Raw genomic sequence first — 17,808 nt, forward strand, 5'->3', positions numbered from 1 at the left:
ATACGTAATATATTCATTCCATCTCGACAGCCCCCAAAGTCTTAACTCAAGCCAGCATTGACTCTAAAGTCCAAAGCCTCACTGAAATAGCATCTAAATCAGATATGGGTGAGACTCCAGTATGATTCGTCCTGAGGAAAACCCCTCCAAGCTGTGAGCCTGTGAAACCAGACGATCTGTGTTCTTCCACAATATAAAGGCGGGACAGGCAGAGGATAGACATTCCCATTCCAAAAGGGAGAAATAGGAAAGAAGAAAGGGGTGACAGGTCCTAGGGAAGTCCAAAACCAAACAGAACAAACAACATTAAACCTTAAGGCTCAAGAATCATCCTCTCTGGCTCGATGTTCCGCCTTCGGACCCACTAAGGGTGGCAACCTCACCCCTATGACTTGGTAGGACAATCCCACAGTGGCTCTCTACTGGCCCTGCAGGTCTGGGTGGCCCCATCTTTTGTAACCAGGCTGCTGTGACCCCAGGCCCATGCACACCATGCAGACTGGGTGATCTCAGATTTGCCTTCATGTCCATTCTTTCATTGTCTTTAAGAACCACCCCTGGCTTCTGTCTGAGCTGGCTGGTCAGTACTTATCTGCTTATCAAATGGTCACCTGGCCATCCCTTGGTGGTCTCATTTGTTCTGCACTACAGATAGGCTGAGGACTGTCCAAATCTTTACGTTCTGGGTCCTTTTTGCTTAACAATTCCATCTTCAAATCATTTCTCTCTTGTATTTTATAAGCAATCAGGAGAAACCAAGCCATTTCTCAACACTCTACTTAGAGATCTCCTCAGCTAAATATCAAATTTCATTGGTCACAAGTTCTACCCTCCATAAAACAATGGACTCAAACACAATTCAGCCAAGTTCTTGACTACTGCATAATAAGGATGGCCCTCCCCCCAGTTTCCAATACATCCCCAGTTCTTTATGGGGCCTCATCCATGGCCTTCACTGTCCATATTTCTACCAACATCCTCTTCAGGATTACTTCGATATTCTCCAAGAAGATGTAGGCTTTCTTTGCAGCGCTCCTCTTTTCTTCCTGAGCCCTCACCAAAATCGCCCTTGATGGTCCATTCACAGCAATGTAGGCTTTATCTAGCACACACTTCCAAACTCTCCCAGCCCTACCCATTATCCAGTTCCAAATTCACTTCCACATTTGTTATTTGTTCTAGCAGCATCCCAATTCTCGGGACCAACTCCTGCCTTAGTCTGTTTGGGCTGCTATAACAGGACCCTATAGACTGGGTGGCTTCTGCTCAACAGAAATGCATTTCTCATAGTTGTGGAAGCGAGGAAATCCAAGCTCAAGGCACTGGCAGATTTCATCTCTGGTGAGTGCCTGCCTCCTCATTCATAGACAACCATCTTGCTGTAACCACACTTGGCAGAAGAGGCAGAAGAGCTCTCTGTGGTCCCTTTTATGAGGACACTAATCCCATTCATGAGGGCTATGCTGTCATGACCTGATCACCTCCCTAAGGCCCAACCATCATTGGGGGTTAGGTGTCAACATACGAATTTTGGGGGGACACCTTCAGTTTGTAATAAGGATAAATGTTATTTTGTAGACAGGACAGCTACATACGGCTGCCCATCCTGTGCACTGCATAATGCCAGCCCTGGTGGGGGGCTGGTCCCTATCCCTATCCTCACGAAGCGCAGCTACAATGCAATGATCACTGTTGATGTAACTTTCCAAAGAGCTTTAAAAGTGCAATCCCCAGTTACAGTTGGTATGGTTACCGTTCTTAGGCAGAGGCTCTATTTGTCAGGGTCACTGGGAGGATCAGATGAAAGAATTGCTAACAGGAAGTGGATGCTAGCCCTCCCTCACCCCCAGTTCTTGTGTATTGCTGCAAAAAGCCCACCTAGGGAGAGGTCAGCATCAAAAGGCATTTATTAGACATTCATCTGGCGTAGTGCCGTGCCTGCTGACTTAATAAACAAGGCCCTGCCTATCTTTACTTTTCCTGTTGGTTTTCTCCATATGCTCTCCAACTGCCCTCTGACCTTTTGAAATACCCTCAGTAAAATTAGACATAATTGCTTAAAAAGGCTCCAGTGGGCAACTCTATTGTGTAGACCAGAGTCCAAATTCCTAGATCTATACGACAATCCAGTTCTAGCTTTAAACAAAAGAATTTGCCACTAAAAAAAACAAGCCAAACCAAAAAAAAAAAAAAAAAAAAAACAGTTGTTTTCACTGTCTTCCTCCCAAGGTTCTGGAGATCATCACGCACACTCATTAGTGGGTATATCAACGTCTCCTGAGTAACCAGCACCCAATTTGAGCCAAACAATGGCTAGAAGCTTTTCCGACACATCATATCTTCAGTGGCTTTTCACTGCATTGGAACAAATGCCAGAGTTTTTAGTCAGATTGACGAGGCACAACATGAGGATGTGAGCTGCTCCCCACCTGCCTCCTGACTCCATCTCCAGCCACTTGCCTTTTCTCTGTTCTCTAGCCTGGCTGGCTTCCTTTCAATGCCTCAAACATAAATGCTTATGCCTGCCCCCAGGGCCTTTGCACATCCTCTTAGTCTATCCAGAACCCACTTCCTTCCTGTCTTCAGGTCTCAGATCCAATGTCACCTCCTCTGTGAAGGCTTCCCTGGATACCATCATGAGAGCCCTTCACCCCGAAGTGGCTCCCCCTCATACCACCCAGCCCCACTGTCTTCATCATCCTTACCAGAAACGATCTCATCCGTCTCTCGTGCCCTCCCTACCGTCAGCTCCACCATAAGGAACATCCCTTATCACATGCCCTGGAATCCCCTGCACCCAAAGTGGTGTCTGGCTAACCGGAGGGGTCCTTAAATGCTTCTTAAACATAGAAGGGCTCTCATTTGATGCTTCCTGTGATTCCGGGAGGCAGACATTGTCATGTCCTTTACAGGAGAGACCCCCCCCCCGCCGCAACCCCACAGAAGGCCGACACAGGCTCTGAAGTCAAGACTCTTGCCCTGAGTCCACGCTGAGTTCAGTAAGCCACAGCGCCCCTCCTCTGAAGGTTGCAATCTCTTACCACGTAAAGCGAACACACAGGTGGGTCTTCCCACACCCCAAGCCCTGGCCTCTGTGCTTACACACATGAACGCGGTTAAGCCCGAGGCACCCTGTGAGGCACTGTTGTATCTCTGTTTTCTGATGAGGTAAAGTAACCTGCCCACATCACAAACCTGGTAGATGGCAGGGCTGGGAGGTCCACCCTGGCAGTCTAGGGTCCTGGAGTTGATGCTCCGCCACCTCTCTCCATAACTACGACAGCTACCACACAGCGTTCCCCCAGTGGGGCGTGTTCTGTGTCAAGTGCTTTGTATAACTGTTCATACTTAATTTTCATAAAAGGTGCACTGGCCTCCCTGTCATGCCTTTATCATCCCAAGCTTGTCCCTGCCTCAGGGCTGTGCACCTTATCCCTCCGTTACTGACCACCTCCCGCTACACGTCCTTCAGGTTTCTTGGCAAAGGGCATGTGAGCAGATAAACCTTCCCTGACCACCCAGTATAAATAGTGTCCTCATTAAGCCCTGGCTGCACCCCAATGTACTCTAAATCACGTTTTCACTTAGCATTAAACACCCTCTGACATATTATACTGTATTTCATCAAATATAAAACTCCAAGGGCGCTTGGGTGACTCAGTCAGTTGAGCGTCTGACTCCCTGATTTCGGCTCAGGTCATGATCTCGGGGTCATGGGATCGAGCCCCACGTCGGGCTCTGTGCTGTGGAGTCTGCTTGGGATTCTCTCTCTCTGCCCCTTCCCCTGCTCATGCTTTCTCTCTCTAAAATAAATTTGAAAAAATCTTAAACAAAAAAACTCCCCTCAACTTTAAGACCCACCATTATATACCTCTAAAGAGAATAAAAATTGTCCATCGTTAACAACACGATACCACTGATTATATATCAGAGATGTTCAAATGTGAAAACCTGCATCTCAGAATCTGTGAAATAGAATATATTTATTTGTTTAGTTGATTACTGTTCATCTATCCCTACTAAAATGGAAGGCCCATGAAAGCAGGGATTCAGTGTTTACTGCCCCATCCGTAGAGCACATAGTCGGGTCCTCAATAAAGCTCTGTTGAAATGATTTGCACTGAACCATGCACTATAAGGCAAATACAACTGTTATCTCCACTGTACCAAAGATGAGAACAACTGTGACCCAGAGAAGTCAAGCAACTGGCCCAAGATCCACAGGAAGCCCCTGAATTACCTTCAGTCAATTCAGTACACATTAACCTCAGAGCCACAGTCTTTATAGGGCCCCACCAAGCATTTGTAAGGTGCTTCAATGTCTTTGTACTTGAGTGTGATTTGGATATGGTGTGCTGTAAAAGGAGTCTTGGGCAGCTATCTCTCAGAACCTGTTCTCTATGAATCACTAAACTCTACCTCTGAAACTAATAATACACTAGATGTTAATTAAATTGATTTTAAATTAAAAAAAGAGTAAATATTACTTAAGAAAAGTAAAAAATGAAAAGTAACTACAATGCCTGGTCTATGGGATGGATGTCCAAAACCAGTGGTCTCATGGGCCACCCAAGCTACGTGCTCATAGAAGGCAAGACAGGCTCCAATATGGTCTCTGAGACCCAATGTGTCTAATTCATCTGACAGTAAAACATTAGGGAATACTGATCTACTCTGGCTGCTTGCTGAACTAACTGAGCATTGTCTATGGTTCACAATTAAGATCCCAGTTAGAATAAGATATGCTGGGGCTCGAGCAGGCGAAGGGCCCTTATCACTCATTTTAATTCTTTGTAATTAATTTCTATAATGCCCCAAGGTAAGAGCTTTTCATTAGAGTGCTCTCTTCATTTGGGTTTCCTACAGACTGGGACATCTCTCCTTTCCTTTGAAGCATAAAGAGGAACAGTTTGCAAAGAGCTTTCTGATACCTCATCCAGGACCATTACAAACAGCCGCAGCTGAGCACTCTTTTCTTAAAAAAAAAAACAAAAAAACTTTAGTCACCTGCATACTCATTGGTCTGTCTTTATTGGCTAGTGGCTTGACTTAATTGGTTTGCTCTCCGAAACCATCCAAAAGTCCCACGTCAATAGAGGTACGTTCACAGAAGAGCTCTATCGTTTTATGGTGACAACGCCAGATAAAACAGAGGTGCTTAAAGACCATCAGCTGGTGTAACATAAAGCTCATTATTAAGGGCAAAACCCCGTGTTTATGCAGTATCGCAAATAGCTACATTTAAATTGGCCAGTGGGGGCCCAGGAAATGCGGATGTGGGACACTGGTAGGAGCCGCTGTCCACCTGAACTTCCTTGCTTTTGAATAACTTGCGTTGCATTATTGTTCTTCTGGGATAAAGTGCCATAATCTGTCACACGAAGAGAAACAAGAGCAAATGGACAAGAAAACCCAGTTCTGGCTGTCTCAATGGGAACATGAGTTCCTGTTCCTGGCATAATCTGTTAGGTACTTATTCTACACGGGGCACACAAAATGCAAGGAAGCTTCCAGGACCTCTGCACCAAAGCAAGCATGCTTGGTGCTGGCAAAGTCTGGGGTGGTTATAAGGAGTGCTGAGTTTGGGGGATCCATCTTCCAGAGGCCAGGCTTCTCACCACAATTTCTGTCTCTATTGGGAGGTACATACCCAGTTCACTGGAAACAGTTGATCAACAGGAAGGAAGACCTGAGCTTCCTGGCAAAAATACTTGCACAAGAGAATTCTAAAGCCAATCTGGCCCCAGGTCGTGCTAAGGTACCATCAATATTTACCCTTCATGGAACGGTTACTGGGTGCCAGGCACTACGCTACACCCTTTACAAACACTGAGTATTACACACACACACCCGATCGTTAAATCTCCTTGTCCTGCTTTCTTTTCTTCTCAGCACTAACCCGTCTGATGATCTTATATATTTTATTTTCTTATGTCTCCCAACTAGATTTCTTATGTCCCCCAACTAGAATATAAGCTCAATGAGAATGGGTACCTTGTCTTTCTTATTCCTTGGTGTATCCACAGCTCCTAGAACATTAAGCAGTATATGGCAAGACCCCAACTATGTGTGGATGAATAAATGATAAAACCTGACAACAATTCTATGTGAGGTATGATTGCTTCCATTTTCAAGATAAGGAAGCTGAGGCCCGGAGAGAAAACTGACTTGCTCAAGGCCATAAAACAACCATGGGCAGAGCTAGACTATAAATCTGGGTCTAACAATTTCCAAAGTTGGACCTCGTGGACTATATTTCTCTATACCACTTGACATTGGCAAGGCTGAAAGCTGGCCTTTCCTGGAGTGCCAATCTTTCCAACTCCCAGCTCAGTGCCTTCACGTCAGTGGCCTCATGATTTGTTATGGAAATCAGCAAAGTGCTATCAGCCAGCCTTCCTCTTTTGGAGAGCTGGTCTACCGGCTCATCTCTGGCTATCTGATCCAAATGTGTTCTGCTAGTTTTGTTGATTGACTCTTACTAATCCTTAAATTCTCAGAGAACCCCTTCTTTCTCCTGGTCCTCTTTCCCTAAATCCACTGTTTTAATGCCCAGAAGAGGAGCAGGCCGTCCTCTAGGGTGGGAAGGAAAGCTGCAATTCTCCTGATGGGCTCTTTTTTAGACTTAAGGCCCCAACATTGTCTGGGTCTTTCCACCTAATTGGTCCTTACTCCTCACAGACTGACACCCTGAGAGCCCAGGGCAATCCACCACCCATGAAAAGCTTTTCCCAGGGTGATTTGTGGAGATGTGAGTCCTCCCTTCCCCGCGTGCCTCCTCTTTCCTCATTAACCTTTCAGAACTATAATTATCAAGGAAACGGAGGGTGCCTGGTAAGTTTCCCTTCTCATGCCTCTCTTCTAGCTTGGACTGGGGGTTTGTGTCCACCCAAGAGCTCCGAGAAATTCTTGGGCACAATTCAAAGAGATGGCAGGTGGTGTCTGAACATGGGACCCCCACCTTATCACAGAACCCCCCCCCACCCTCCCAACCCCATGGGAGGGCTAAGCTTCTTGTAAGCCAGGGTGGCAACAAATCTTTCAAGAGGCTGTTTGAAAATGCTTTATGGCACGTAGGGTTATAAGGCTCTAGCTGAACAAATGGAAAAATTAGTCTACCTTAAAATATCCAAGGCAAGTAATTTCCTATCACCTTGTTTCTTAAATGTACTTAACATCTAGAATCTGGGCTTCCCAAAATATGGATAAGGGTCATGAGTTAAAATGGCAACTTGGAGATAAAAATCTCCTGCTTTAACAGGCACTCATAAAATGATGCCATTGGCCCTCCTGTTTGGAATGGGGTGGGTTGGGCGGGGGTAGTCAGGAGTCCAACAACAGCAGTTACTAAGTGTTCTTGAATTTCACAGGCTTGAGGCAGCCTATGAGCAGGGCTCATACCCTGAGTCCACCAAGGCTCAGCCTCAGACACTCTGCTCTCTCCACAAGGGCTTCCCAAGGTCTCATACTGTGGGTTTGCTTTGGTTTTGCTTTTTCTTACATGAAAGTTTGCTTTTCTAGCTCCTTTCTCCAAATTTCAAAACTACTTCTCGGCCTATGAATGGAGTTACTGGTGACAACCACAGCTTCTTTTCTCAGTCTGCTTATTTTCTTGTAGTCTTTGTCCTTTTTGTTCTCCTCTTCCTCTTTCTTGAATCTTTTTGCTCTTCTTTTTCCTTCTCTTCATTCATTCAGTTTATTCATTCACTCATTCATTTATTCCATTCCATTCCTTCAATAAAGATTTATTAAGTAATGTTTATGTACCAGGAACTAAGAGTGCTAATTCCTAGCAATAAAGCAGTACACCACTCAGGAATTTCGCCTACAAAGAGCTTACTCTTTGGGGGCAAGGGTGCCATAAAGTGTAAGCAAAGGGGCAAGAGCAGAGCACTGTGGGCATGCACAGGACCTGCCCTAAGAGTTGAAGAAGGCTACATTTGACCTAAGATCAGATGAGCAGGAGTTGGAGAGAGAAGTAAAGGGGAAGAGTATCCCAGACAGAGCCAACAGCAGGTGCAAAGGCCCTGAGGCACAAGGCAGTATAGCTCAGCAAAAGGGCTGAAATTAGTGCTGTGTCACTGAAGCATGAGGTGACTAGTGGCAAGAGACATGGCTGGAGAAATCAGTAAGAGGCCTGATACTGGGGGGCCTAGCCCACCATGGCAAGGAGGTTGGACTGGATTTGGAAGGTGATAGAAAGGTTGGAGCAGTGAGTGACATAATGAATAAAAAAAAAAAAAAAAAAAAGAAGGGTTAACCCATTCTTCACCACACATCAAGGAACACTGGCCTCTGAGTTTCCCAAGATGCCTGGTGTCATTATTGAATGAGTAATCTGGCCCTAATGTTGACGACCGGGGGTGGGGGTGGGGGGAGGGTGGCTATGACTCACAGGGATCTGAAAATAAATCAGCCCTATAACTATAGATGCAAATGAGAATAAATGGATTCTCTGGGGCTCACTGCAGTTGGTCTTTTTTGAGGAGGCAAGGCTGGATACTGAGATACGGGGTCTGCTGAACATTATAACATCTTCCCCGTACCTTTTGGAGGGCGAATTACTTCACAGACCGTGAATATGAGTCACTAAATTCTAAACCTTGGGCAAGAAAACAAATTTGATAAATGTGTCCAGCTATTGGAATAAAGACCCAGAGCACAAACAAATCAAGAATTCAGACTGTGCCAACACACAAGGAGCCCCAGACCTGTGCTTAGTGTGACACGTGCATATACACACTCACACATGCACACACACTCACATACACACACGCCCTCCCTTTCTCTCCTTGAAGTATCAGTTGCGCACGTCGATTCCTAATATACCCCACGTCCAAAAGGCGACAAAATTAAAAGTGACCAAAAGATGAGGTAGAAGTTCATTTTGGAAAGTTGGGGAAGGGGTAGCTCATTTAAGAGGGGAAAAAAAAAGAAATAAGAAAAAAAAATCAGTCAATCAAGAACCATGAATCCAAAAATCACATCTTCTTCAAAATGTTCTAGTATTCTGTGGATTTATTATATCTCCAAAATTCCTGTAGTATTTTTTATGGGTTTAAAGGAAACTACTACACACATCTCATTTTATTCTCTAGAAAACCTTGAGGAAGTGACTAAGAAGGTCTGGCCTTTAATTATGGACCAAACACCTAGGATACAGAACTTAAAATCCTTGTAATGGTGCATAAAACCACACCAGAGGCCTGATTAGCTTGTCCAGTGTTAATTAGAACCCTTCTTAGGCATTCTCTCCCACCACCTACTTCATGACCCGGAATAGTCAAGCCTAATTTTTCAAATATATGTTAAATCCAAGAGGCTTTAAAAAAATGTAAAGGCAGATTAAGTGGAGAAGAGGCTACGCAGGAAGACCTCGCAGTTGGTCCTCAGACTGAGCCTCTCCAACCAGCAGTAGCAGAAAATCCTCTCTGATCTTTTGTTATGCAAGACGTCTCTGGATAACCCAGACTCTTGCATGCATTTTTTAAAGAGCCAGCATCTTTCAAAATGGCACCTTCCAATAACCAACAACTCCCAGAAACAGTGAACGTCACCGTCATTTGTCAAGAAAATTTGGTAACATTTAAAAGACGTTTCCCAAGAAAGGACCTCCTCCCTGCCATGGAGTTTTCTTGAGTCAAACCCCAATGGCCATTTCTGTCAGGAAAGCTGCCTCTGGTGAGGAGTTGAAAATGAATCTATTGTGGCAAAACAGAAATTTTTTTGGTGGAGGGGACAGAATTAAACTTTGATAGTTTTTCTTCCTTTTCTCAATTGTACTTTTGTTCATAGCTTCAGCTGGGAGAGAGAGCACACATTTAGTTTAGAGTTTATGAGTTCATATTTTATAATTAACGTTGCCAACAGGGGAGTTTGATTAATACCACACAGTGGATTTTGAGCAATGTTCCATACAAATTGCCAAATTTAGCAATAAAATAAATTGGTTATGTGAACATAATTAGTGGGATGACTACTTAAAATTCAAAACTGAATGTGAATAATTCCAAATCATCTGAGCCACAAATCCATTATTTGTAGAGAAGGGGGAAAGTATAGCATTTTGGGTTTTATTTTGCCCTCAACCGCAAAGTTATTCACCACCAAGCTGAACATAATGAAACTCCCACAATGGGTTGTGGCAATATTTTAGAACAACCCAGAAGCACGCACATACGCATGCGCGCACACACAAAGGGAATGTCATAAAGATAAGAAATGTTAAACTGTGAATTTTCATTGCAAATGTAAAAATCTATAACAAATTTTTCAGCAAATGTGGCATTACATTTTTCTGATGTGCTATACCTAAACCTCTAAGCGCACAATTACACAGCAGAGCTTTTTCCCTTTAAATATTCACGGTACCTTATTGTCACCCTGGACTTCTGCAAGCCTTTGCTGAAGTTCTTTAATTTCTTCTCCCAGATGTTTATTTCGGTCCTGAGAATCTCTCAGTAGTTGTGCAAGATTAGCCTGGAAATGTCAAATATTATTGAATACAATCAGAAACACAGGAGCGGATAAATGTGGGGCTTTGTTAGGCTTTCCGAGGCTGGCGTCCAGGCCGAGTGGAGCCACGCAAAGCCCATTAGATCAATGCATACACGAGCGTAGCAAGTGTGCAAATCACACCATGACAACCGCATGGAGGGGAATCAGTGCTGGCTGTGAACCTCAGCACGGGGATGTTCTTTGTTTCCAGAAGGGCTCATAGACAAGTAGCGGAGCAATCAGTCGTATTCGACTTTTTAGAAAACTAATGTTAAGGGCTCCACACTAAAAATCTTGCAAGTGGATGTAGAGTTCATTTCTAAAATTTGAGCCAACAATACAGGAAAAAGCTTCATTTCCTCATTTAGATAGTTTTCTTCCCCTTCAAACAGAACTGGTTTAGTGAGCTTTGCTTTGCTACCTCAATGCCCAGAATTTCAATCACGAGATGAGGCAGCCAGAGAGGGGATGAGGAATGAGCCACCACTTCAGAAATCGGGGTCCAGAGGTAATCCAACAGTCTCCTGGGCTGGTTTTTTCACCTCCTTATTCCCCTCTCCTGGTCCCCCGGTATCAGGACCATTCACCCGCCGGTCCTGGCTTCACGCCGTCATTGCTTCCGTAGGGGGTGCCTCCTGCTCGGACCCAAACCCCTCTGGCCCATGTGGACCACTCTCCATGCACCAGCCTCCCCCTCTCAAGCTAGCTGCACCTCCTGCCATCACTGCCCCCTTTCCCAGAGCATGTGAGCACCTCTTAACCACACTCCCACCCCTTTCACGGGTGCCCTGAGCCTGGAAATGCAGTCACGTGGCTGCTTGTCGTACAGCCCTGTTTGTATTTTGCTAGCTGCCACTTGCTCTGGGTCTCGCCTTGCTAGTTGCCTTCTTCTCTAACTTCAGCGAGAACACTGCAAGCTACAGAAAGGCAGAGATTCTATTCTCTCCTTCCTCGGCATGCGTATCTGTTGCTCCAGGAAGGGCTCGTGTTCCAGCAAATGTTTTAAAGACTCATGATGAATAAATGAATGAAGGAAGGAGGGAGAGAAGCAAGCAAGCCATGAGAATATGGCCTTTGGGGAACCATTCGGAAATAGTTGTACAGGGGATTTTTAAGATTATCTTGAAGATTCCTTTCATGTCATAGCTGAAGAAACCCAAGTCCAGAGGCATTAGGGGACTAGTCTAAGCGCAGTGGCCAAATCTCCAAAGACCTCAATGCTCATACTTTTGGGGGCACTCCTTGGCTGGCTCAGTCAGTACATTCAACTCTTGATCTCAGGGTCATGAGTTCAAGCCACACATGGGGCGTGGAGCCTACTTTTAAAAAAAAAAATAAAGAATTTTTTTAATGCTAATACTTTTGGGAATACTCAATGATGTCAGGTACTAAAAAAGGAACGAAGGTGAAAGAATAAAAAAGTTAAACCTTGGCTTGGCTCATCCCTGACTCTGCACTCTGTCTCATCTCCCATGTCCCATCTGTTGGGGTATCAGGTTGTCTCTACCCTCAGGTTCTTCCCTACTCCAGTTCAGCTCCCCCCAAGTTTACTTCCTCGCTGTTCCTCAAGCATACCAAGCATCCTCCCATCCCGGTGCTGTTGTTCTATACTCTCTCGTGGGAATGCTCTCCCTCCAGAATACCTCTTGGCTCCCTCCCCCTCTTACCTTCTTCAGGCCTTTGTGCAAAAGCCACAGTCTCAACAGGGCCCACCTGGACCACTCGAGCTAACACTGCAACCTGCTCACCTCCACCCTGATCTTCCAAGCCCCTTCCTAATTTTTTTTCTTTTGTAGCCCATGCCACCTAATTTTAAGATACCATGTAATTTATTTCATGGCCTACTGCTTACTACTTATTTCCTGCCTCCCTCTCTCTACAAAAATAGAAGTTCCATGAAGGGCGAAGAACTTTGTTCTCTCTATGGATCTGCCCCGAGCACCTAGTAGATGCTCCATAAATATTTTCTAAATGAGAGACAACATGCTGAGTCTGGAGGTTATGGTCTCAGCCTAGGGAAGAATATGGAATATTAACAATATGTACCAACACTGAAGTCAGTGCTGGGCACAGAGTCTTGTGTGGAAACCTGACTCATCCCCACTGGCTGGATTTAACCAAGCCCCGTATTACTCAACAACGCAATCTAATTTTCAACCTCATATGTGCAAGGTTCATATTTTAGAATAGTTGTATTCTGATTTTCCCAGATTTCTGTTCTTATCAGATAAAATTTGGTGAAGGATGCAGAAAATTAATTCCCATCTTACACTTAAAAAAGGAAATCAGATCAATTAAGCTGGATCCCAGTTCTGCCACTTACAGGGCTGGGTGACCATGGGTGAATTCCTCAACCTCCTGAGTGTCCACATCCGTAAATGCAGCTAACCACATGTACCTCATGTGGTGATGTGATACCTAAACTGAATAATGAATGAACATAGGACACCTACCACAGTGCTTGGTATACAATAGGTGCTGGTTAAAGGCTTGGTTAGCTCCTCTTGACTGTGTCCTTCCAGTGGCCCCAACTCAACCACTCAGTGAACAGCTGGGTAGACATGGCCGAATGCCTCCTTGGACACAATTGGCTCTTTCGTGATCCTGCCCCTTCACTGTTCCTTACTCATCCGTTCGCTTATACAACAAATATTTATTGAGCACCTACCATGTGCCAGGCACTGTTTTAGACTCTGGAGATACAGCAGGGAGCAATACTGTCAAAATGCCTTGCCCTTGTAAACTCACATTTGAATAGATGATATTACATTAGTTATATTCTTTTGCCATAAAGTGTAGAAGGACCCAGTGGTTGGATGATGAGAAAAATGAAGTGGACAAAGGGAACAGAGTGTGTCCGAGGAAAGGACCACATTTAAACCAAGATTTAAAAAAGCAGAGAGAGCTGGCATGAGCCTTGTGGATGGGAGGGGGGCAAGTTCCAGATAGGGGAAAAGGCACCCAGCTTTCCTCGCTCCCTCTCCTGTCACATCACACGATTCCCGATTTCTGTTCTGGAGAGCAGTTCAAGGACACAAGACCAGGGACCACAGTGCAGTGATAATTCAACTCTTGTCTTCGCTTTCCCAGTTCCTCCCCTCCATCTGCAGCTCTCCTTCCTTAGCACATGGTAGCCCAAGTGGGCTGCCTCTGCTTTCTCGCCACGGGACCCCAGAACATTTCCCAGACATTAGCTCAGCAAGCATAATCCCTCCCTCACAGACCACAGGGACTGGCCCCACGGAGGGGCGGGAAAGCAGCGGTTCAGCACCCCTCTGCGGGAGACACAGCCAAATTCTGCTTCACGGCGCCTGCCTCGTCCTAACCAGCGGAAGGGGCGCTCAGGAACAAACGCTCGTAGAGTGACAGGGAAGGGGATCAAGAGGACGCTTGTCGTGACCGGCGCGGAGTAATGTATAGAGTTGTGGAATCACTACGATACGCCTGAAACTAATATAACACTGCATGTAAACTATACTGGAATTAAAATTAAAATTTTAAAAAGAGTACCACCAGTGGAAACTTAATAGAAGACACCCCTCCCCGAAATCTCTGCAATGTCCTTAATCTTTCCTTTTTTTTTTTTTTTTTAAGATTTTATTTATTTATTTGAGAGAGAGAGAGAGAGAGCACGAGCAGGGAGAGAGAGAGGGAGAAGCAGGCTCCCGGCTGAGCAGGGAGCCCGACGCGGGGCTCGATCCCAGGACCTTGGGATCATGATTTGAGCCGAAGGCAGATGCTTAATGGACTGAGCCACCCAGGAGCCCCAATCTTTCCTCTTTGAATCAACAGTGGCTTGAGCCCCTCAGGTAGTGGGAAGACCTGATGTTCACTCACCAGCCTCAAGTAGTAGCTAAACGAGTACAACTTGATCTGTCAGTGGGGAAGGGCTGGTTTTCTACCTCCAACCCGGCACGGAGTAGAACTTTTGTAAAATACAATAAAAATCAATTTCTAGAAAAATGAATTTGGGTGCCTGGGTGGCTCAGTTGGTTAAGCATCTGCCTTTGGCTCGGGTCATGATCCCAGGGTCCCGGCATCGAGTCCCATGTTGGGCTCCCTGCTCAGCAGGGAGTCTGCTTCTCATTCTCCCTCTCCTCTGTGTCCTCTCTCTTTCTCAGTAAATAAATAAAATCTTTTAAAAAATGAATTTAAAGTGACATCAAGATAAAAACCCCAAGTGTTTGGTAGAGTCAACAGACATAAAATCATGCTGTCAAATTGCCACAGAAGTTTCTGAACACTTCCTCAATTTCTGTGTTTATTGTGGACCAGAAGCCAGTAGCCTGCCCCCCAGCATGGTCCTTGGGCCTCGATTTGAAAAGCACCAAGCTCAACGCGCTCCCAGGTACTTGACTATTAGCGCAGGGCAGGTACCCCGTATACACATCAAAGGTTCCGGTGCTACGTGAAGCAGAGGACAGAGCTGCTTCAGGAAACAACGATTTCTGGAGCCAGTGATGTGACTGCCAACCATTATTTACTCGGCAGCCGTCTGAAAAGAATTCTACCAAAATAAGGTCAGGCATTTGTATACTAGCCGCAGAATGGTGGTCAATTAGGAGCACAGAGCCTCCACGCTGGGCTCTAGGAAATTTACCCCGGCTTCGAAACTGACCCCCACGGTAGGGTCGGGCGGGGGAGGCACCCCGCTTCAAAGCTGGCGGCTATAATTTCACATTTCCCAGGCTGGGTTACTTGTCAACACCCATTTCTTTTCTATTCAGTCTTTTCAGTCCTTCTGCCTCCTCAACTCCAAAACAATAACTTCAGGAACTGGAAAATGACTGCTCTGATAGGGCACCTAATTCCTTGACATATACCTTAAAGAGGAAAAAAAAAAAAAGAAAGAGAGAAAAGAAAGAAAAGTAGTCCATTTTGAAGCACTCAAAATAGAGGAGAAAAGTTCACACGATTCTTTTGACCAAAAATAACACCATGACTCATACACGCTCACTCTAACAATCCATCAAGCTAACGCGTGGCACCTACTTATAATTTATCAGCTACACAGAGCGTTTTGTCTCCGTGTTATTGAGAAGGACTCTGTGACCATCAGTTGGCAAGAGCAGCACTATGTAAAGGAAATGTCAAAGAAAAAGTGGCAGACCGCCTAACCCTGGGAAGGCTTTCGCAGGGAAGGAAAACCAAACTGAGAGATCTTTCCTCTAAATCTCTGGGGCAGGAGGTAGCATAAACAGCAAACCGTAAAAAGGTTTAGAAAGAAGCCTCTTTTAAATATTCAGATCTAGCCCGGCCGACGTGAAAGGTTGACATTTTAGCTCTGTTAACGGGGGAATGAATACAGTGGCGTTTATCACAGGACCCATATACCGCAGTGACTCTTTCCAGTGGCAAGTTCACTAACATCGTGATGGGGAAGAGAGGTGAGCGAGGTTGGATGGGAACATCACTGGCACACCCGGGGCTGAAAGGATTCAGACACACCTTTGTCAAGGAACAACTGAACCCCCAATGACCAGTGATGTCTGCAGAGGCGTGCTGCCGGACCAGCCCTTGGTGTGGGCGCCATGCTGGTCCCAACAATTCTCTCTGCACAAAGATGAAGGCCACAAATCCTGACAGTTACTGTGGAGGCAAAGATCTGGAAGGTGAGAGAGAAGTGTGGATCTCACCCCAACCTTTCCTCCTTTCGGGGGCAGACATTCTCCCTAAGGCAGGTAGTCACGTGGGCCCGGGGAGCCGTTCTTCCAACTTTCTTCCAGTCCCACTGCATCCTAGAAAAGGGGTTTGGGCTTCAGGGGTTGATCAGGTATGGGCAAGTGACTAGGAAATGTTCAAGGAAATTAATGGAAGCTAAGGGGTATTTTAGTAAGTCTTGTTTACGCAGACTTCTTGGGGTGCCCCGAGTGGCTCTCTGGGGATGGGTTGCTTTCTTCTTCCTGGTATGGAAGAGGGCGGGACACCTTCACAAAGGGAAACTTATGCCCTGTTTTTAGGCACAAATGGGGAGGAGGGAAGGGAACTCTCTGTAATCTGTTGATTCTCAATTGCCTGCCGCTCAAAATATCCTTATGGCAAAGTGGAATATTTTGGAGTGGGCATATCCTGATCCCTTTCATATCCATCTTTAATTTTCCTACTTCAGGGAGAAAAATGGTATATAGTGGATCATTTTCTCCCCATCTGAAGGATTCAGGGCTGTTTCTTGGCTCTAGCTCTTACCTCTACCACTGGGTTTTGATTCCCCTGTAAGTGCCATTAAATACGTCAGAACAGTTTACATCCTAGATGCAATACACTTTTTAAACTTATAAGAAGTGATGGCAGGGAGATTAAAAAAAAATAAATGATATATCACATTTGGCAATGACAATAATCATCACTGTTAAGGACTCTTCTTTTCATTTGTTTTTTAAGATTTTTTTAAAATTTTTATTTATTTGAGAGAGAGCAAGAGTGAGCAAGATCACAGAGGGAGCGAGAGGGAAGCAGGCTCCCCACTGAGCAGGGAGCCCGACGTGGGGCTCAATCCCAGGACCCTGGGATCATGACCTGAGCTGAAGACAGACGCTTAACCGACTGAGCCACCCAGGTGCCCCAGGACTCTAGTTTTCAATGATCAAGTAATCAACATTGGCTCACAAGGAAGGGGTTTCAGGACACTAGCTATAAGAAACAGCCCTGAATCCTTCAGATGGGGAGAAAATGATCCACTATATACCATTTTTCTCCCTGAAGTAGGAAAAGTAAAGATGGACATGAAGGGGATCAGGATATGCCCACTCCAAAATATTCCACTTTGCCATAAGGATATTTTGAGCGGCAGGCAATTGAGAATCAACAGATTACAGAGAGTTCCCTTCCCTCCTCCCCATCTGTGCCTAAAAACAGGGCATAAGTTTCCCTTTGTGAAGGTGTCCCGCCCTCTTCCATACCAGGAAGAAGAAAGCAACCCATCACCAGAGAGCCACTTGGGACACCCCAAGAAGTTTGCATAAACAAGACTTACTAAAATACCCCTTAGCTTCCATTAATTTCCTTGAACATTTCCTTGTCACTTTCCCATACCTGATCAACCCCTGAAGCCCAAACCCCTTTTCTTTTATTAAAATTGTATATAAGCGCCCAAGCCAACCACTTCTTTGAGTTTCAGTTCTTCTGTGAACTCCCATACACATAAAATAGCCATAAAATTGTATGCTTTTCCTTCTGTCTTTTGTTAGTTAAATTGGCAGGCCCCCACTGACTGAACCTAAGCGTACAGAGTGAAAAAAAAAAAACAACAACAACACAAAATAAAAGAAAGCGATGAAAAGTTTAAGATTAACCTTCCATCCTTGCGCTAGC

General features: G+C 45.2%; 1 protein-coding gene across 3 annotated transcripts in view; it reads right to left on the reverse strand.

Annotated features, from left to right (window-relative positions):
• The window catches only part of CCDC149 (coiled-coil domain containing 149), a 102,845-nt gene that overhangs the window by 40,534 nt on the left and 44,503 nt on the right, over positions 1-17,808 (reverse strand). For 2 of the 3 annotated variants that reach the window (XM_032400110.1, XM_032400109.1), the window contains exon 4: positions 10,372-10,479. The exons of the other annotated variant lie outside the window; for it this stretch is intronic. In XM_032400110.1, the coding sequence (XP_032256001.1) occupies positions 10,372-10,479 (108 nt within the window). The remainder of the gene's footprint in view (positions 1-10,371; positions 10,480-17,808) is intronic. 3 annotated transcript variants of the gene reach the window in all.

The sequence above is a fragment of the Phoca vitulina genome, unplaced genomic scaffold, assembly GCF_004348235.1.
Source record: "Phoca vitulina isolate PV1807 unplaced genomic scaffold, GSC_HSeal_1.0 scaffold3, whole genome shotgun sequence".
NCBI lineage: Eukaryota > Metazoa > Chordata > Mammalia > Carnivora > Phocidae > Phoca > Phoca vitulina.